Source organism: Acipenser ruthenus, chromosome 5 (assembly GCF_902713425.1).
Source record: "Acipenser ruthenus chromosome 5, fAciRut3.2 maternal haplotype, whole genome shotgun sequence".
Classification (NCBI taxonomy): domain Eukaryota; kingdom Metazoa; phylum Chordata; class Actinopteri; order Acipenseriformes; family Acipenseridae; genus Acipenser; species Acipenser ruthenus.
The window spans coordinates 84663076-84679073 of NC_081193.1; the positions used below are offsets into that span (position 1 = coordinate 84663076).

The 15998-nt window shown below is 37.8% G+C and overlaps 1 protein-coding gene across 3 annotated transcripts in view; it reads left to right on the forward strand.

The window, feature by feature from the left end:
* The window catches only part of LOC117402820 (proteasome activator complex subunit 4-like), a 52587-nt gene extending 37391 nt beyond the window's left edge, over window positions 1-15196 (forward strand). For 2 of the 3 annotated variants that reach the window (XM_059024672.1, XM_059024674.1), the window contains 17 exons: window positions 65-118; window positions 525-654; window positions 1106-1187; window positions 1853-2006; window positions 3017-3086; window positions 3560-3685; window positions 3828-3980; window positions 4722-4826; window positions 5571-5662; window positions 5983-6114; window positions 6485-6693; window positions 7050-7135; window positions 7256-7384; window positions 7906-8061; window positions 12640-12802; window positions 13262-13395; window positions 13853-15196. In XM_059024672.1, the coding sequence (XP_058880655.1) occupies window positions 65-118; window positions 525-654; window positions 1106-1187; window positions 1853-2006; window positions 3017-3086; window positions 3560-3685; window positions 3828-3980; window positions 4722-4826; window positions 5571-5662; window positions 5983-6114; window positions 6485-6693; window positions 7050-7135; window positions 7256-7384; window positions 7906-8061; window positions 12640-12802; window positions 13262-13395; window positions 13853-13987 (2110 nt within the window). In that variant the 3' untranslated portion in view covers window positions 13988-15196. The remainder of the gene's footprint in view (window positions 1-64; window positions 119-524; window positions 655-1105; window positions 1188-1852; window positions 2007-3016; window positions 3087-3559; window positions 3686-3827; window positions 3981-4721; window positions 4827-5570; window positions 5663-5982; window positions 6115-6484; window positions 6694-7049; window positions 7136-7255; window positions 7385-7905; window positions 8062-12639; window positions 12803-13261; window positions 13396-13852) is intronic. The other variant, XM_059024673.1, reaches the window with a different exon arrangement.
* Window positions 15197-15998: the final 802 nt, after the last annotated feature.

The following is a 15998-nucleotide window of genomic DNA, read 5'->3' on the forward strand; positions in this document are numbered from 1 at the left end:
TTTTTAATTAAGGTAAATAACATACATGCAGAATTATCATGTTGATTTGTTTCTTTTTCCCTAGAAAGTATGAAAGATTGGTCAATAACTTGTTGGACTCCCTCAGTAAGAGAAATCTGTACGTACCTGCACTGCAAGTGTTTATTACCCATTGTAATAGTATTTACCAGAGCATTTTTTTCATCTGAAAACTGGAGCCTTTCAGCTATTCTAAAGGGTATTGATGTGCTGTATTTTATGGCATGTTTCAAAGTGATTAAAAAAAAAAACATGTCATTCAAAATTCTGTTTCCAGGGGACCTAACTTTTAAACATAGGTCTTCTTTATAATAATTCATTTAGTAGTTACCATACCTAGTAATACCCTGCTTTTTACCACCACCGTCCTTCTGGCCCAAGTAGGTAGGCTCTGCTGAAACAAACTGAGAATACCACTTTTGTAATGTTAACATTTGAGTTGTTCGGTATCTATTATGAGAGACTTTTTGCACCTCTTATAGCTCTTTTCCTTCTTTTTCTTTTAGTCCCTGGAAGTTTGAGCATATTGCCATTGGCTTTCTTTCCCTGCTGTTGAGGGATGATAAGCCCACCCCTGTCCCAGCAATCCGGTTCTTTGTCAAGAGTCTGAACCACGATGCACTCATCGTTCGAAAGGCGAGTTCTTTATAAAAATCTTTCCTTAACTGGTTTAAGATCTATTGGCGCCTGCTATTACATGATTATTTATTTATTTATTTATTTATTTATTGATTGATTGATTGATTGATTGATTGATTGATTGTAAATGGGAGAATCAAACTACGGCTTGTCCTACAAGTCGGGCATCATAGGCAATGTCTTATACCAGTTTAGTGCTGAAAAGGCTGTTCTATGGTAAATCTGGTGACTACAACCTCTTGGCTATCATCAGAATTATCTGAATGTGTTCCTCTTTGCTTAAAAAACATTTCACATCTGTAAGAAACAGTCCTGTATATCTTTAATTTATTTCAAGTCTGTGGGGCAAATATAGTTATTTAATTTGCATTTGACAGTCAACAAATTCTTTGGGCACTATGAAGATTTCTGCAGTATGTTTCTTAGTTCTGTGGTTTTTTGCTTACAGATGGCAATCTCAGCGGTTGCTGGTATTCTGAAGCAGTTGAAGAGACCTCACAAAAAAGTGGAAGAGAATCCTTATAAAATTAGTAAGTGTTGTTTTTTTTTTTAAAGATATTTAATTTGATATTCTGACATTTATTACATGTAGATTTTATTCACAAACACAAAGTTATTACCTAACTGGCCTCCTTAACATACTGTGATTTTTTTTTTCTTTGTGAATTGGAAAGAATATAAATGCAGGTATATTAATCTTCCCTTGTATCATTATGTTAGTGCTTTTTTCTTGAATCTAAAGTGAGGATATACAATGAACACATTTTTTTTGTTACATCTTGTTACTGCTTTTTTTTTTTAGAAAGTGGTGAAACCTTCATGTGAGCAATTCATAGCACAACTTCTTAAGAACAACATTTTATGGCTTGGCTAACAAAGGCTATATCTTGGGGAGCAGCTTGATAAATGTTGATAAATCTTTACATGGCGTACCAACATACTCTTAAATGTTGTGACACCTGAATACTTGGGAACAGCTTGTCTGTGTGAGCATGCTGTGGATGTAGGTTATGTTGACCTACTATTTTTTTTACATTACTGACTTGTGGAATTCTGCAATGTGGTGTTCATTGCAGGTACAGTAATGTATGTACAGGATAATGTGTGTTACTTGTGCATACATTTTATTTGCATAAAAAAAAATCTCCCTTCTGTTTTTGTTGTCTTCATAACTTATTTTCTGTTGTCTTTTCAGGTGGATGCAGTGAACATTCTGAAATCTTGTTTGGAGACAGGCCCGATAATCAATGGATGCTTTATGACAGTGGCAGTTTGCCAAGAACAAAAGAAGCCTGGGAGGCGTGTACCTTTGTGGAGAAAACACACTGGGGATATTACAGCTGGCCTCAGTAAGTTCACAAGGAGGCAGTGTGGTCCAGTGGTTAAAGTCCAGGGCTTGTAACCAGAAGGTCACTGGTTCAAATCCCACCTCTGCCACTGACTGGCTCACTGTGTCACCCTGAGCAAGTCACTTAACCTCCTTGTGCTCCATCCTGTGGATGAGATGTTAAATCAGTGTCCTATTTTAAGTGACTCTGCATATAATGCACAGTTCACAGCCTACCTCTGTAAAGCACTTTGTGATGGTGGTCCACTATGAAAGGCGCTGTATAAAAATGAAGATGACAATAATGATATAAAAAGAAAGCAGGAGCTTTTCTACACATTCTATATTGGGCCACTTACTGTTTTGACACTATTGATATTACACACACACAGTCAAACCCATTTATAACGTACCTGGGATATAACTAGGCTTGTTACTTTTCGATATTAATTGGTAAAGCTTGTTAAACGTTGAATTCCCCAAAATATACACAATATTCTTTTCTTTTAACTTTCTTATTTTTGCAATGAGGTGCACACAACAAGGTTTAAAATTTACTGACAGGTTGGATCTGGTCCTCCAAATGATCAGTTTCCTCCTCTTGATACTTGAGTCACACTCAAATGTATTTTAAGAAGAAACCGATTGAACAAGTGCTCAATTTCTTGTGTACCTTAAGGGGTTAACAAATGAATGACTACTTTAAACCCATTTTATTTATTGGGCAAGATTCACAGATCTTCAAATTTGTCATTTGGCATGTTTTTTATTTTTCAGAAAATAAAAACGCATGCAATATAAATCTGGAAAAAAACATGTTGGATATTGAATTTGGGGGAGTAAAGTATTTGAGAATGTGATCCATTGTCCAAATAACCATTGAGAATGTGTTTTACTGATGTATGTACAGTTCTAAACCCAATGAAATGTATTCTTTAGTATGGTATTTGTATAAGTGCTTGGTGGAAATGGCTAATATGTTTATTCTATGTAGTTGGCTCATAATTTCTTTCTTTGACCCCTCCCTGTCAGAAAATTAACTCTTTATGCCCCTGTGGAGGAACAACCAAAACTTGGTCTAAAGAGGGAAGATATGACAGAGGTGAGTAATACAACAAGTGTAATGCAGCTTTTTGTAGTTGCATGGATATCTGGTAAGCTTATGGCTATACGTCAGAGATGCCTTTGTAGGACAGCTTATTCATTTACCTGCTTATAAATAACTTTTTATTTTGAGAGGTTCTCTGTATAATCTGACGGTGCCATAAGATATAGTGGTGAAGCTAATAATTCTGCATAGTCTCATTCAACCCAGGATGTGACTCATTTTGTGTGTTAATTAAGTGCATTAAGATACAGCTATAAACTTATACCGTGAGATGCTATTTAAAAAAAAAAAAAAAAAGTGATTCAGACCCCATGTGGTCAGTTTTACTTGTATGCATATACTATAAGATACTACTTCCCTATTCTGTTGTGTGTGTGTGTGTGTATGTGTCTTATAGCCAGTTTTTTACATTCTAGAAATAACTTCTGTACTGTACTCTCAATATAATTTCTAATTTAACATTGCAGATGGAGCAGATCATCTTCGATCACTTTTCTGATCCCAAATTTATAGAGCAGTTGATAAAGTTCCTTTCACTGGAAGACAGAAAAGGAAAGGATAAATTCAGTCCCCGGAGGTTCTGCCTCTTTAAGGTAAATGTTCCTTGTAGATTGATGTCTGTTGTTCACAGTAAGAAAAAACAAATATGGTTCTATTGCTTAAATAGTGTAATTGATCGTTGCTTGTGTATAGTTTTAGGAAAGAAAAGATTCACTCTGATCACTTCTCTTCCAGGGTTTGTTCAGAAACTTTGACGATGCCTTTTTGCCTGTGCTGAGGCCACACTTGGAGCGTTTAGTTGCAGATTCCCATGAGAGCACCCAGCGCTGTGTGGCTGAAATCGTCGCCGGGCTGATCAGAGGCAGCAAACACTGGACTTTTGAAAAGGTCAGCCCTTGTGATTTATAATAACATTAAGCTTGTTTTTTCACTTGTAGTTTTCTCTTGTATTTTTGTTGTGATGTAGCAATCTCAGTACTGAGCATTGCTTCTGGCTGCTTCACCAAATACTTCTTGTTGTCATTCACATTTTATAGCGGATCCACCTTTTTTCATTGTATTTGCAGGTGAGCATGCTATAGAAAAATTAACATGCCACAGTCTGTGAGCAGTTGCAATGTATTTTTTCCCTGACTATTGCTACAGAACCTTAACTTTTAAATGTCCATTGAACACACGTAATGAAATGAGTTAGTAACACGTTTTTGCTTGTGGTAAATAAACTCTGGAGTGGAGGCACTGTCTCATTGTTTATTCTGACTTTATGTGGCATACTCAGTTCTGCTATCTGCAGTGGATAAATGGCCTCTCGGTGAAAGATAGCATCTTAAAGAGCAAAAAGACCTATCTACAAGTGTTCTTTAGTCATCTAATGCTCTGTTTAGCCACCAGGGGTCAGAAGGTACACTGTTAATGGGCAGCATTGACTGGGTGAGTGTCTGTTAAAGGTGGGTTTTGCAGTCTGAAGTAAGAAGCAGTCCTAAAACTAATGTGTATTACTTTGACATGTAACTAATGTACTACACTAACAACTATCAAATACTGAAGCCTTGGATGTTCAGAGTGGGTCTTCAATTTTTTAAATTATTTGGAAACTGTGTTAAACAGCTATGCCCATTCTTTGTCTAGGTGGAAAAGCTGTGGGAGTTTCTGTGTCCATTGATTCGAACTGCTTTGACGAACATCACAGTGGAGACTTACAGTGACTGGGGAACGTGCATTGCCACAGCCTGTGTACGTATCTGTCTGCTTTTATTATATTACATTCTAATGTTTTGTGATGTACACTATTAGAGGTGGGGTGAGACCAACATCTTTTAATTTAATGTTCAATACCTCAACCTCAAATTCACTAGTCAGATTTTAATCTGCTGTCTTGGCCGTTGTGGTTTCTACTGGTGTGCTCCAATAGTGTACAATCAGTTTACTATTGCAGGATGTCTCATCTGGGTTGCGCCAGGAGGCTGCCTTCCCTGTGCCCTGGTAGACATCTGTTCAGTGGTGCAGCAGATAACTACTGTAGATCAGAAAATAGTAACTGTACACAGATAACTGCTAATTATTAGCACTGCAAATATAACAGCTGTGCAAAGCAACACCAAAGGAAGCTCCTCCACTGTTCCTAAAAAAGGTATCTTTGTGTTCCCTCAGCTTTACAATGCACTTCCCAAGTAGAGCCTTGAACAATGATACAGTAATTGAGCGTGAACCAACTCCCCAGTAATGTTGTTGAAGCTGACACCCTGGGATCCTTCAAGAAGCTGCTTGATGAGATTCTGGGATCAATAAGCTACTAACAACCAAACGAGCAAGATGGGCTGAATGGCCTCCTCTCGTTTGTAAACTTTCTTATGCTCTTCTGAGAGGTCACTGCAATAGATTTGCTGACCTTTGACAATGGCATTTGTCTGCTAATCATTCTTTGTGCTCAATAATATGTGTCACTTGAGGTTATCTGTTCTTGCTGTTTCCTTGCAGGAGAGCAGAGACCCTCGGAAACTGCACTGGCTGTTTGAGATGCTCATGGAGTCCCCAGTAAACGGCGAAGGGGGTTCTTTTGTAGACGCCTGGTAAGGAAGCTCATTACAAATAAAATACTTGTCCAACTTCTCCTTTTTGAGAATTATCCTGTATTGAAACCAAAAAAAGCTCTGAAAGTGGAGACACAGCTTGCCTTCAAGAAATTAATTTAATGACCTTCTCATCTATATGATTTGGAGCCTAATGACACTAAACTGCAAACAAAGGAAAGAAATGCAAACACACCAGAATGATTTTGTTTCTTAAACAACAGTTTTAACTTTTATTTATTTATTTATTTATTTATTTATTTTGAGTGCAGTATCTTGGTCGTGCAAAGACAATTTAGTTTGCTTTTCTCTGAATTTAGCCGGCTGTATGTTCTACAAGGAGGTCTTGCCCAGCAGGAATGGAGAGTCCCTGAGCTTCTTCATAGACTGCTTCAGTACCTGGAACCCAAGCTCACACAGGTCTATAAAAATGTGCGGGAGAGGATAGGAAGGTGAGTATTGGCATTAGTCATTCCATTTCTGAAATATTTGAGTGTAATCCACACCCTAGCATGCTTAAGGTCACTACCGTGTCAAAAACAACTCCTTTTTTTCAGCACTATACACAATAAGTAACAATACAGAATGATAACTTTTAAGATGATGGTGATAATATGGATATATAGATATAAGAGAGAGAGTGGATGAATACACACAATTAGTGCAGGTCTTGTTTTGAGTGGAATTCCTACACCAGCAGTGTTTTGAAAAGTTAGACTGAATTTGATGATCAAAAGCAACCTCCTAAACTTTTAGCTGATCACAAACATTAATGTGATTTTAACCGTGTGTTTCCGATTTTCTTCTCTTGTGATACCCCAGTGTTCTAACCTACATCCTCATGATCGATGTGAGTCTACCCAACACACGGCGGACCTCCTCCCCGCGGATCTCCGACTTCACAGCCCGCATCCTGGTCAGGCTGAAGCCCCTGATGGATGTGGATGAGGAGATCCAGAACCACATTGTGGAGGAGAACGGATACGGGGAGCAAGACGAAAGGACCCAGGCCATTAAACTGCTGAAGACTGGTGAGAAAGCAGAACTGCCTGAATTCTCGTCTATGCTATTAGGTAGCCTGTGGCATGACATGAAACCTAAACAGAAAGAAAGTTTGTAATAATGTATTGCCTATAGTTCAACATATGGGGTAAAGAAAAACATACCTGTTTTATAGTTAATTTTTATATTCTAAGCACATGATCAAATTGTATTAAGCTTTTATTATAAAGGACAAATTATTAAAGCGAATGCTGTTATCCAGCAGCAGGGGTGATATCCATTGGTTTATACAACAGCATTAAGCTCTTTTTGCAGTGTACAGGCAATGGAAATCGGTTGGCCTGTACTTTTTGTTATGTCCTACTGATCTTCTTATTTGTAACAGTTTTAAAGTGGCTGATGGCAAGCGCAGGAAGGTCCTTCTCCACGGCTGTTCCAGAGCAGCTCCAGCTTCTCCCTCTGCTTTTTAAGGTATGTTCCGGTTTCCTTTTTTTTTTTTTTATTTCAAATGCTATAATGTTATCTAGGAATCCTGGTAGGGGTATTTTTGTATTTAGTTGTCAAAATGCTCTTGTGTGAATTTATCCACAGATTGCACCGGTAGAGAATGATGATAGTTATGATGAGATGAAGAGAGATGCAAAGACTTGCTTGTCCCTTATGTCTCAGGGACTGCTGTATCCACAGCAAATAATGTTGGTGCTACCAGTTCTTAAAGAGGTATGTTCTTTGTCTGTTTATCAATTCAGCATTATTCATTAAAAAGGTTGGAAAGGCAGTAGGAAAATAAAATAGTCTTTAGGCTTAATTTGCCCAAAAAGTCACTTATTTGTTGTTCTATATTACAAACTTGTTTAATATATGTAGTCTCTCTGTGACCCTTTAAAAAAAAAAAAAAAAATATGATGCGTTTTTATCTTTCACAGCAAAGCTTACTGGATAGTGCTTCCACATCTTATTAGGTTGTAGCTTCACATTTTTCACGGTTTTAATATACAACTGTCTGCTTAAAAAAAAAAAAAGTTAGTTTGTTTTGCTGATGCTCCATGACTTTTCTAAAAAGTTCTTGAACATCAGAGAACTGCAAAAAGTTAGAGATAGAAAATGTACCCTGCATGATTTCTCCGCCAGTCTCTAATCAAAAGGCTTAGGGTCTACTTTTATAAGTTTTATTGTATTCGATTGCTTTTGGCTGTTAAGTTTTTCAGTGCTGATTTTTCTTCTCTTTGTTTTGCACACAGACAGCAGGGAGCGCTTCTTGGCATGCCAGATACACGGTGCTGACCTACCTCCAAACAATGGTGTTTTACAACCTCTTTACCTTTTTGAACAACAAAGAGGCCGTGCATGATGTGCGATGGCTGGTGCTCAAACTCCTGCAAGATGAACAACTTGAGGTAAATAAACTCAAAATGTATTTATATCAGGTAACGTACAATTCAAAATTGTAAAAAAAAACAAAAAACTATCAGATGAATGTAGTTAGGATTTTTGCAATTATTGCAGTATTATTAAAGAAGTGCAAGTCAGATCAATTTTCTTATCTCTTATTACCAACGTTTGTGTGTTTTTATGTTTACTGTGATTTGCTGACATAAAGTGCTGGATGTCTCACAATGGAGGTTATGCTTGTTGGCTGTCAGAACCAAATTAAAAATATTGACTTACGTGAGTTAGGGTTCAGCAGTTTTTCATCAAATCTAAAACTGGAAATTAGGAATGTGGGGGTCACTTTTGATTCAAATTTATCATTTGAGTCTCCATATTAAATTATTATTAAATTATTATAGATTATTGTAATGCTCTGTTTTCTGGTATTCCTAAACGTGTGGTGACTCATTTACAGCTAGTTCAAAACACTGCCTCAGGAATTTTTATAAAATGGCTTTTTTACCATAATTATATCACTGACTATATATCGTTTTAGACTGTCTTTGACTGTTTTATAGGAATTATCTTTGCCTGTTAAATGTTGTATTCTATTGTAAAATGTTGTAAAGGGCCTTGTGATAAAGGCACAATATAAATGTAAAATAAATAAATATAACTGCTACAGCGTATACTACTTCTAATAGGTAAAGATTACATGGAATAATATTGCATTTCACGGGGCATTTGCTGAGGCTGTAAGAATAGAGCAGAGGAAGCAGAAACAAGCTAGTGGGACAGAGGCAGACAGAGAGCCCGCACTTAGGATAGAAGGCGAGCCGATGGCCTGGACTTAGAGGTGGGCTTGGAGGGGCCCGGACTTGAAGTTAGGATAGGAAGAGATCCCCGACCGATGAGCCGCCTTTACGTAGGACCGGGCTTGGTCGAAGGCTGAAGCCTCGAGGATCTGAAAACCACATAAAAGGACTCAGCTGAGGCGCCTCTCGTGGCGGAGGAATGGCCCGATGAGTCAGGACCTGAAAGGAGAGATAGAAAAGGGGTTCTCTGACTGATCTGGTGCTGCCCTCGGACAGTCCTCGGCTCATCAGTACAAGCAAGTGAAGCATTTCTTTTTCTTCTTCTTCTGACTCTGACTCTGACTCTGTGTGGTCCAGTGGTTAAAGAAAAGGGCTTGTAACCAGGTGCTCCCCGGTTCTCTGTAAGTCGCCTTGGATAAAGGCGTCTGCTAAATAAACAAAATATATATATATATATTTATTTAATTAAAATATATTGAATACATATTTTAGGACAGATAAGCATGAATATAAAAAAGTTAATATAGGCCCACAAGACACGCCTGCAGTTTTATTTAAATGTATCTCTCCAGTTGTGTAAGTGCAACGGCAGGAAGCTGGAAGATTGCAGTACTGAGGCACAGAGCTCACAGTGCCTCATGAAGCTGCCTGGTTACCATGGCAACTTAATACTCACAGTTGTCGCTCGATGAGGGCGTTGACGTGGTAACCATAGCCTGCGAGGCACCAGTGGAAAAGTTGTAACAGAGTAGTGTCGCTGGAGTTCATCCGATCGGCAGTTTATTTTATTTATTTACCCATTATGATTTTCTGTTTCGGCTGCTGAAAGTAAGTAGCAGTAAATTGCTAAACCCAGAACCCACATGGAAAACGGACACGAGCGAGACGATTGACAGATCTACTGCAGAGGCAAGCGTGGAGGGAGCAGAGGTTGCAATGGCGTCTGCAAGGAGATGAGAGAGTGACATGATTGTGATTCTGTTATCAAATGACCAGGAGGGAAGGGACACTACTACTGCTGCTTTAACCCTTTGTGGTCCTATGTCGGACCAGGTCATTTAAAAAAAGAGGTGAATCTGAGCAATACGCATAGTCCCTTCACCACAGACATAACACGGATATAAACAAACAAGATAGCTGCTTCCACATCCAGCGCTCAAAGAATATTGCAGACGTTTGCCAAGATATTATAGTAATAAAATAATGACTTGGATAGCATTATTGAGGAGTTTGGTGATAAAACGAGTGATCAGGAGATGATTTATCAGTATGCACGACTATGAAGAGATACGTGATAAATACTGCGAACAAGGAGTGGGGCAGGGCTGGACATGCAGTACTGAGTGTCCTGTTGACACGCAGTGCCTTTTAAACCTGTTTTACTGTGAATAAAATTACTTTTAAACAGTCTGTAAAATAAACAGCGCGTGTGAAAATAAATTGGACCTGACGCGCCTGACAGGCGCTTAATAAATGGACCGCAAAGGGTTAACGCTGAACTGCTATGGAGGAGAAAATACCTTTATGAAAATAACTCCGAATCGTACTAATGTACTAATCTTTGAAAGAAAGGTTGCGCTGGAAATGCGTCTAAAGAAGATTGGTTTAGATCTAGGTGTGTGGAACAGGCGAAGAGGAAAGACGGGTTCTGCAAACAAAGCTTCCCAGTAGATGTTAAGGGCAAGGCGGTTGCTGCCGACGGGAATGTTAATGCCTTTGTCGAACAGAGCTTTTAAAAGTTTGGAGGAGGGACGATCTTTATAATGGAGACACAGAGAAGGGTGGAGATTAGATAGCTGCACTTGCAGGCTTAACTAGCAATGAAGCTGCTGCAGCGAGAGAAAGAAAGAAGCTGAAAGATGAGAAGAATCTTCAGAGCAGGTAGGAACATTTGTTCTAAGCCATCTGAATCGGACGAGAAGGTGAAGTTTAGACATTAGTAAAGAAAGTTTAAGCACGTTTTGACGGAGTCTGAACGTTTGTTACAAAACGAAAACACTAGACAGGGAAGGTACGTAAGATTGTGGCTTAAATGGACAATTAGTAATGATAGACATTAATTAGGCAGCCCCAACTCCCGCCCCCCGAATCTCGCTAAGGCTAACATATATATAAACCAGGTTGTGTTTTGTTTCTGCATCCATGGAGGGTGCTTGTGTATGTTACATAACATGTCTCTGATTATGCAGTCCAGATAAGACCAAGCAGGTCTGCTGCTGTCTACACTCCTGAATCTGCACAACCCCCCCTCACGGAGGTATCTGCTGATCTTGCTGTTTCCATGGAAACCTCTCTACTAGTGAAGTCATTTTGTTTTCTACACGAAGGCAGGGAGAACTAAGCCACAGGGATGATTTTTTAAAATTTTTTTATTTATATATATATTTTTATTTATTTTATTTTTTAAGGGGGAGGTGGGTCATGAAGTCAGGGCTGTTATGCCTCTCAGCAGCATAACAAGAATGAAAAACATTCATTCTGCCAATTCCTCATTTAAATAATAGAATCTAAAGAATATATTTTACCACCTTACAAATTAATTGTGCATGTAAGCTATAAAAACCCAATAAGAATACAGCAACCGGATATTTTAACTTGTGTGTGTGTGTGTGTGTGTGTGTGTGTATATAAAAAAACAAAAAAAAACAGTAAGAGAAGATAATTTGTCGTTGTTTACTTTACTCTTCTAAATCAAAATAACCTGCTTAATAAATGTACCATCAAATCAAAATTGGAAAGCAAAATGTAACTCAGTGTCTGAATGTTGTTGTTTTTTTTTTTTTGTTTTTGTATCCAAACATGTATCCAAACATGTGTTAGAGTGGCCAAACCTGTTAAGTACACCTAGCTAGAGAAAATGAGGAAAAACCATTGATAGAAAATGTGTAAAGCACAAAAATAAATCAACTAATCACTTCATAGTTAAAGAAATTGGCACAAGCTATTAATTTGTCAGTGTTCAAAATAGATTGTAATGCAGGGAGCAGTGTTGTAAATGACTACAGATCCCCTATGATTCTGCTCATTTTACAGTCAGGCATCTTTCCCATACAGGGATTTTACATTGGCACTTCATATCTTGCTAGCCTGATCCCTTGGGGCAGGAACCAGCTTCCAACAGACGCTCACTAAATTGCTGATTAAAAACAGAGGCTTTTGCATTTTTAGTGATTTATTCAGTTCATGTTTGAAAAATGTGGCATAAAAATGAAAATATGAGGGAGGGGAACTGTCAAGAGCACATTGTTGGATAACTCTGTTTAATTAGCATGGTGCTTGCAGCATCACTGATTGCTTGTGAGGTGCCACAGAACATTGTGTTCAGTAATATAATTCATAATCTGCTAAATTGTATGCACACTAATGCTAAAAACACTGTCTGTACAATGAATATACAAATGTTACTTTAAGTGTAAATATGCAACCATATGTATTAATAGGACAGGTCCTATTTTCTGTAATCCTTGCTCAGCTTCCATACCAGTCGGTATGAGACAGTACTTTGTGTTTTCCATTAATTATTATGTACGTGGTACAATAACCAGCTTTTGGTTTCATAAAATAGATTTGTGTTTCTTTTTCAGTGCTGGTTAATTCATGATAGTTCTGATGCCTGCTGACTATTAAAGGAGAAGACTCATGAAAGTTTAAAGAGCTGTGACTTTGACACAGCGTGGAAGCACACTGCTGCTCTCTTGGCTGAAAGGGCAGCGGTGACGTGCAGTACCTGGTCCGACACAGCGAGGGTGACATTTGCAATGATCTCTGTTCTGTGCTTTCCTTTTCCAGGTGAGGGAGATGGCTGCCACCACCCTCAGCGGCCTCCTGCAGTGTAACTTCTTGACTATGGACGCTCCCATGCAGACTCACTTTGAAAACCTCTGCAAGACCCGGCTTCCCAAGAAGAGGAAAAGGGACCCAGGCTCAGTGGTGGATACCATTCCTCCAGCAGGTGAGGAGAAAACAGACCTTCACTACAGCTGGCTTTCCGAGTGTGTACAGTGTTGTTGCCGGCTTGAATGAGTTACATTGGTGTACAATACTGGAAATGGAACTTCATTGAATGAAGGGAAAACACTGGATGAAATAAGGAGACATGGCTTTGTAAGACACTGAGGGATTTTAAGGCCTAACCAACTAGGGGGGTGTGAATAATAGACAAGGGGGTTCCATTCAATTGTTCTAAAAGAGTGGTGGATCAAAATCTGCCACTGCTTAAATCATTAAAATAAGGCCCTTTGCTTATCAACATGTAACCATGCATATGAATGTCTTATTTAACCCAAGAGAGGGTCCCATTTTAATGAATTCTGTGAAACTTCTGTTTAATGTATATGTAATTAAACAGTAACATGTTTGCTTTCGTGCTGGTAAAAGGTTAATACACATTTATTTATTTTTGTTTTTGCAGACTTGGTTAAGCGTCATGCAGGTGTGCTTGGGCTAAGTGCCTGTATCTTATCCAACCCCTATGATGTGCCCACCTGGATGCCCCAGCTTTTGATGGACCTGAGTGCACACTTGAATGACACCCAACCCATTGAGGTAAGCCAACTGCACATTGCATTACACCTTGCAGTGGTGACTGCTTAATGAGAGACTTTTGTTACAGTGAAACCCGCTTAATGTCACTCCTGTTAATGTCAGGCTCTCCATATTACCACCACATTAAAATGTCCCAGCCAGAATGTAATGGGAGTCAGTAGAAACAAACTCCTGATATTAGCAATCAACTTTGTCAGCCATGCAATTGATTTTCATCCTACTATTTAATATCATACATGTATATTGACAAGTTTTGTATACCACTAATTTAGAAGCATTTTGGTGTTACTGTTAAAAGTTGTATATGTTACAGCAAAGTAGAGGGCACTAATACAATTATATGAAATTACATATAGATATGTATATGTGGTGATTTTTGTTTTGATACATCTTAAAGGGTATTTGTTATTAACATAAAAATCAACTCCCCTCAAATTATTTTTTGCTCATATTGCAGATGACTGTGAAGAAAACTCTCTCTAATTTTCGAAGGACACACCTTGACAACTGGCAAGAACACAAGCAGCAGTTCACAGACGACCAGTTGCTGGTTCTCACAGACCTGCTGGTGTCACCATGCTATTATGCATAACAATCTGTGCGTGGGAATGTAGAGCTTTTGTCAGTTGGTTCTTTTTATCCCTGAGTTTATTTATTTATTTATTTATTTATTTATTTATTTATTAATTAATTTTTTTGTTACTTGCAATACAAATCTCTTTTATACCAATAAAACATTACATTTAGCTTCAGAAACAAGACTGAACACTCGCCCCTAATGTAATTATTGGAATACAAGAATAATAGTCAATTTAATCCTTTTTTTAGAAGCTGTGTGGGCAGAGGATGAAGATTTTTACCTGGAGAAGTGTTTTTTTTTTATAAACGGATTTATGCACTGGGGTTTAATTGCATTTATTTCCGCAATGAAAAGAAATGTTTTTAATGGAAATAATTGTTCTTTCTTGATGCAGAGCTGTAGTCCACAATGACATGCAAACAAATTAAGTTCTTGGAATGAGAAATGTGTATTTATGTATTTAGTACTCATGTAAGTTTCTAATGTACTTAATATTTAAGGCTGACATAAGCAGGGATGATAGCCTGCCAGGTTTGTAATATTCTTGTACAGTTTTTGCTTGCAACAGTTTTCTCACTGCTCTGTGATGGCACCAACTGTTTCTTTGACATATTACTTGTGTTATGTATAGGTGAAAAATACATTGTATAAACTGTAGAAACATAGCACTAGACAATTATATTGTAAAAAAGAAAAAAAAAAAAAGACATGCATTTGTAAAGATTCAAATTAGGTAGTGGTGTACACTATATAGTGGTTATGTCAGATTCACCGTTCATATGCCATAACACGTTTTTAGTGTGGTGTTTTTCTTTTTATTTATTTATTATTTCAAAGGAGCTTTTTACACCCAACAAGTATGGTTAAGTTTAAATATACATTTGGTTTATTGTTAGGTTTTCAGTGACTGCTTTGTGTGGTGTGCGCGAGTCTGACATGGTAATGATAGGTGGCTTTTTAAGTTGTTTTCGCCTCCTCCTTCATTTAAATAGTTATGGCATATGACTTGTGTAGTGCTAAATCCCTTCTGTCCACCCCTTAAATTAAAACTTTATTTTTTCTTTTTTTTTTTTAAGACCTTGAGTTGCAGTTTAGTACTTCACTGAAAGTCAAATACTTCACCACTATATAGTGTAGTGCCAAAACTGAGGTGATTTTAGATGTACTGTTTGCTTATTTTAAAAATAAAAGCCAATAAATGGATCATTTATAACAAACAAACATGGTACTTTGCATCTTTTCATATGAACCAGAATCATATGAAATACGGCAAGTTGGGAACATACTGTACACATCCTCCTCCGAAAAAATGACCTACAGTACTTCTACCAAAAGATTCTAGTAGCAAGCCCGCACATCGTTTAATGCCAAACAGCAGCAATATGTGGTTCCCAAGATATTGTCACTGGTTATGTTTAGTGCTTCCAGATGTATTATTATAGTCCTTTATTATCCAGGATGAAATCAAATCTATATCGCACAGATGAAAGGTCTAACCCTAACCCAAAACCCTCCTTTTCAGGTTAGAATTAAATTACAGAACCCCTTTTTAAAATTATTTTTTGTGGGGTATTGGTGATTTTATTGAAATTCCCAGTGGCTTGTTTGCTTCCTACAAACTGCTTCTAGGAACTGTTGAAGCAGAACGGTGCTGAGAACAGCACTGGTCTCCTTGAAGCCAACCAGTTTTTGGTGAAAATGCTGATGGCTTTTTCTGTAACCTTCCTGGTAATGCAAAGCCACCAACGTCGAATATTGCCACTATATCAATAAAAATTGAAATACATTTTTTCCTTTCAAAACATGTGTAAATAAGGAAGCTAGGTGCCCATGCCTAAAATAAAATGACATTTCTGAACACGTTTCCCGGACGATTCAATACAAACTCCTGTTCGTTATGATGTATGGTTGCTGACTGATAATGTATACTTATACTAATATATACATAAATACTTTTTTGTTAAATATTTCTCAATCCAATACTTCCTGTTTTCCCATGTTAGGTGCTTTATTTGTTGTCTTT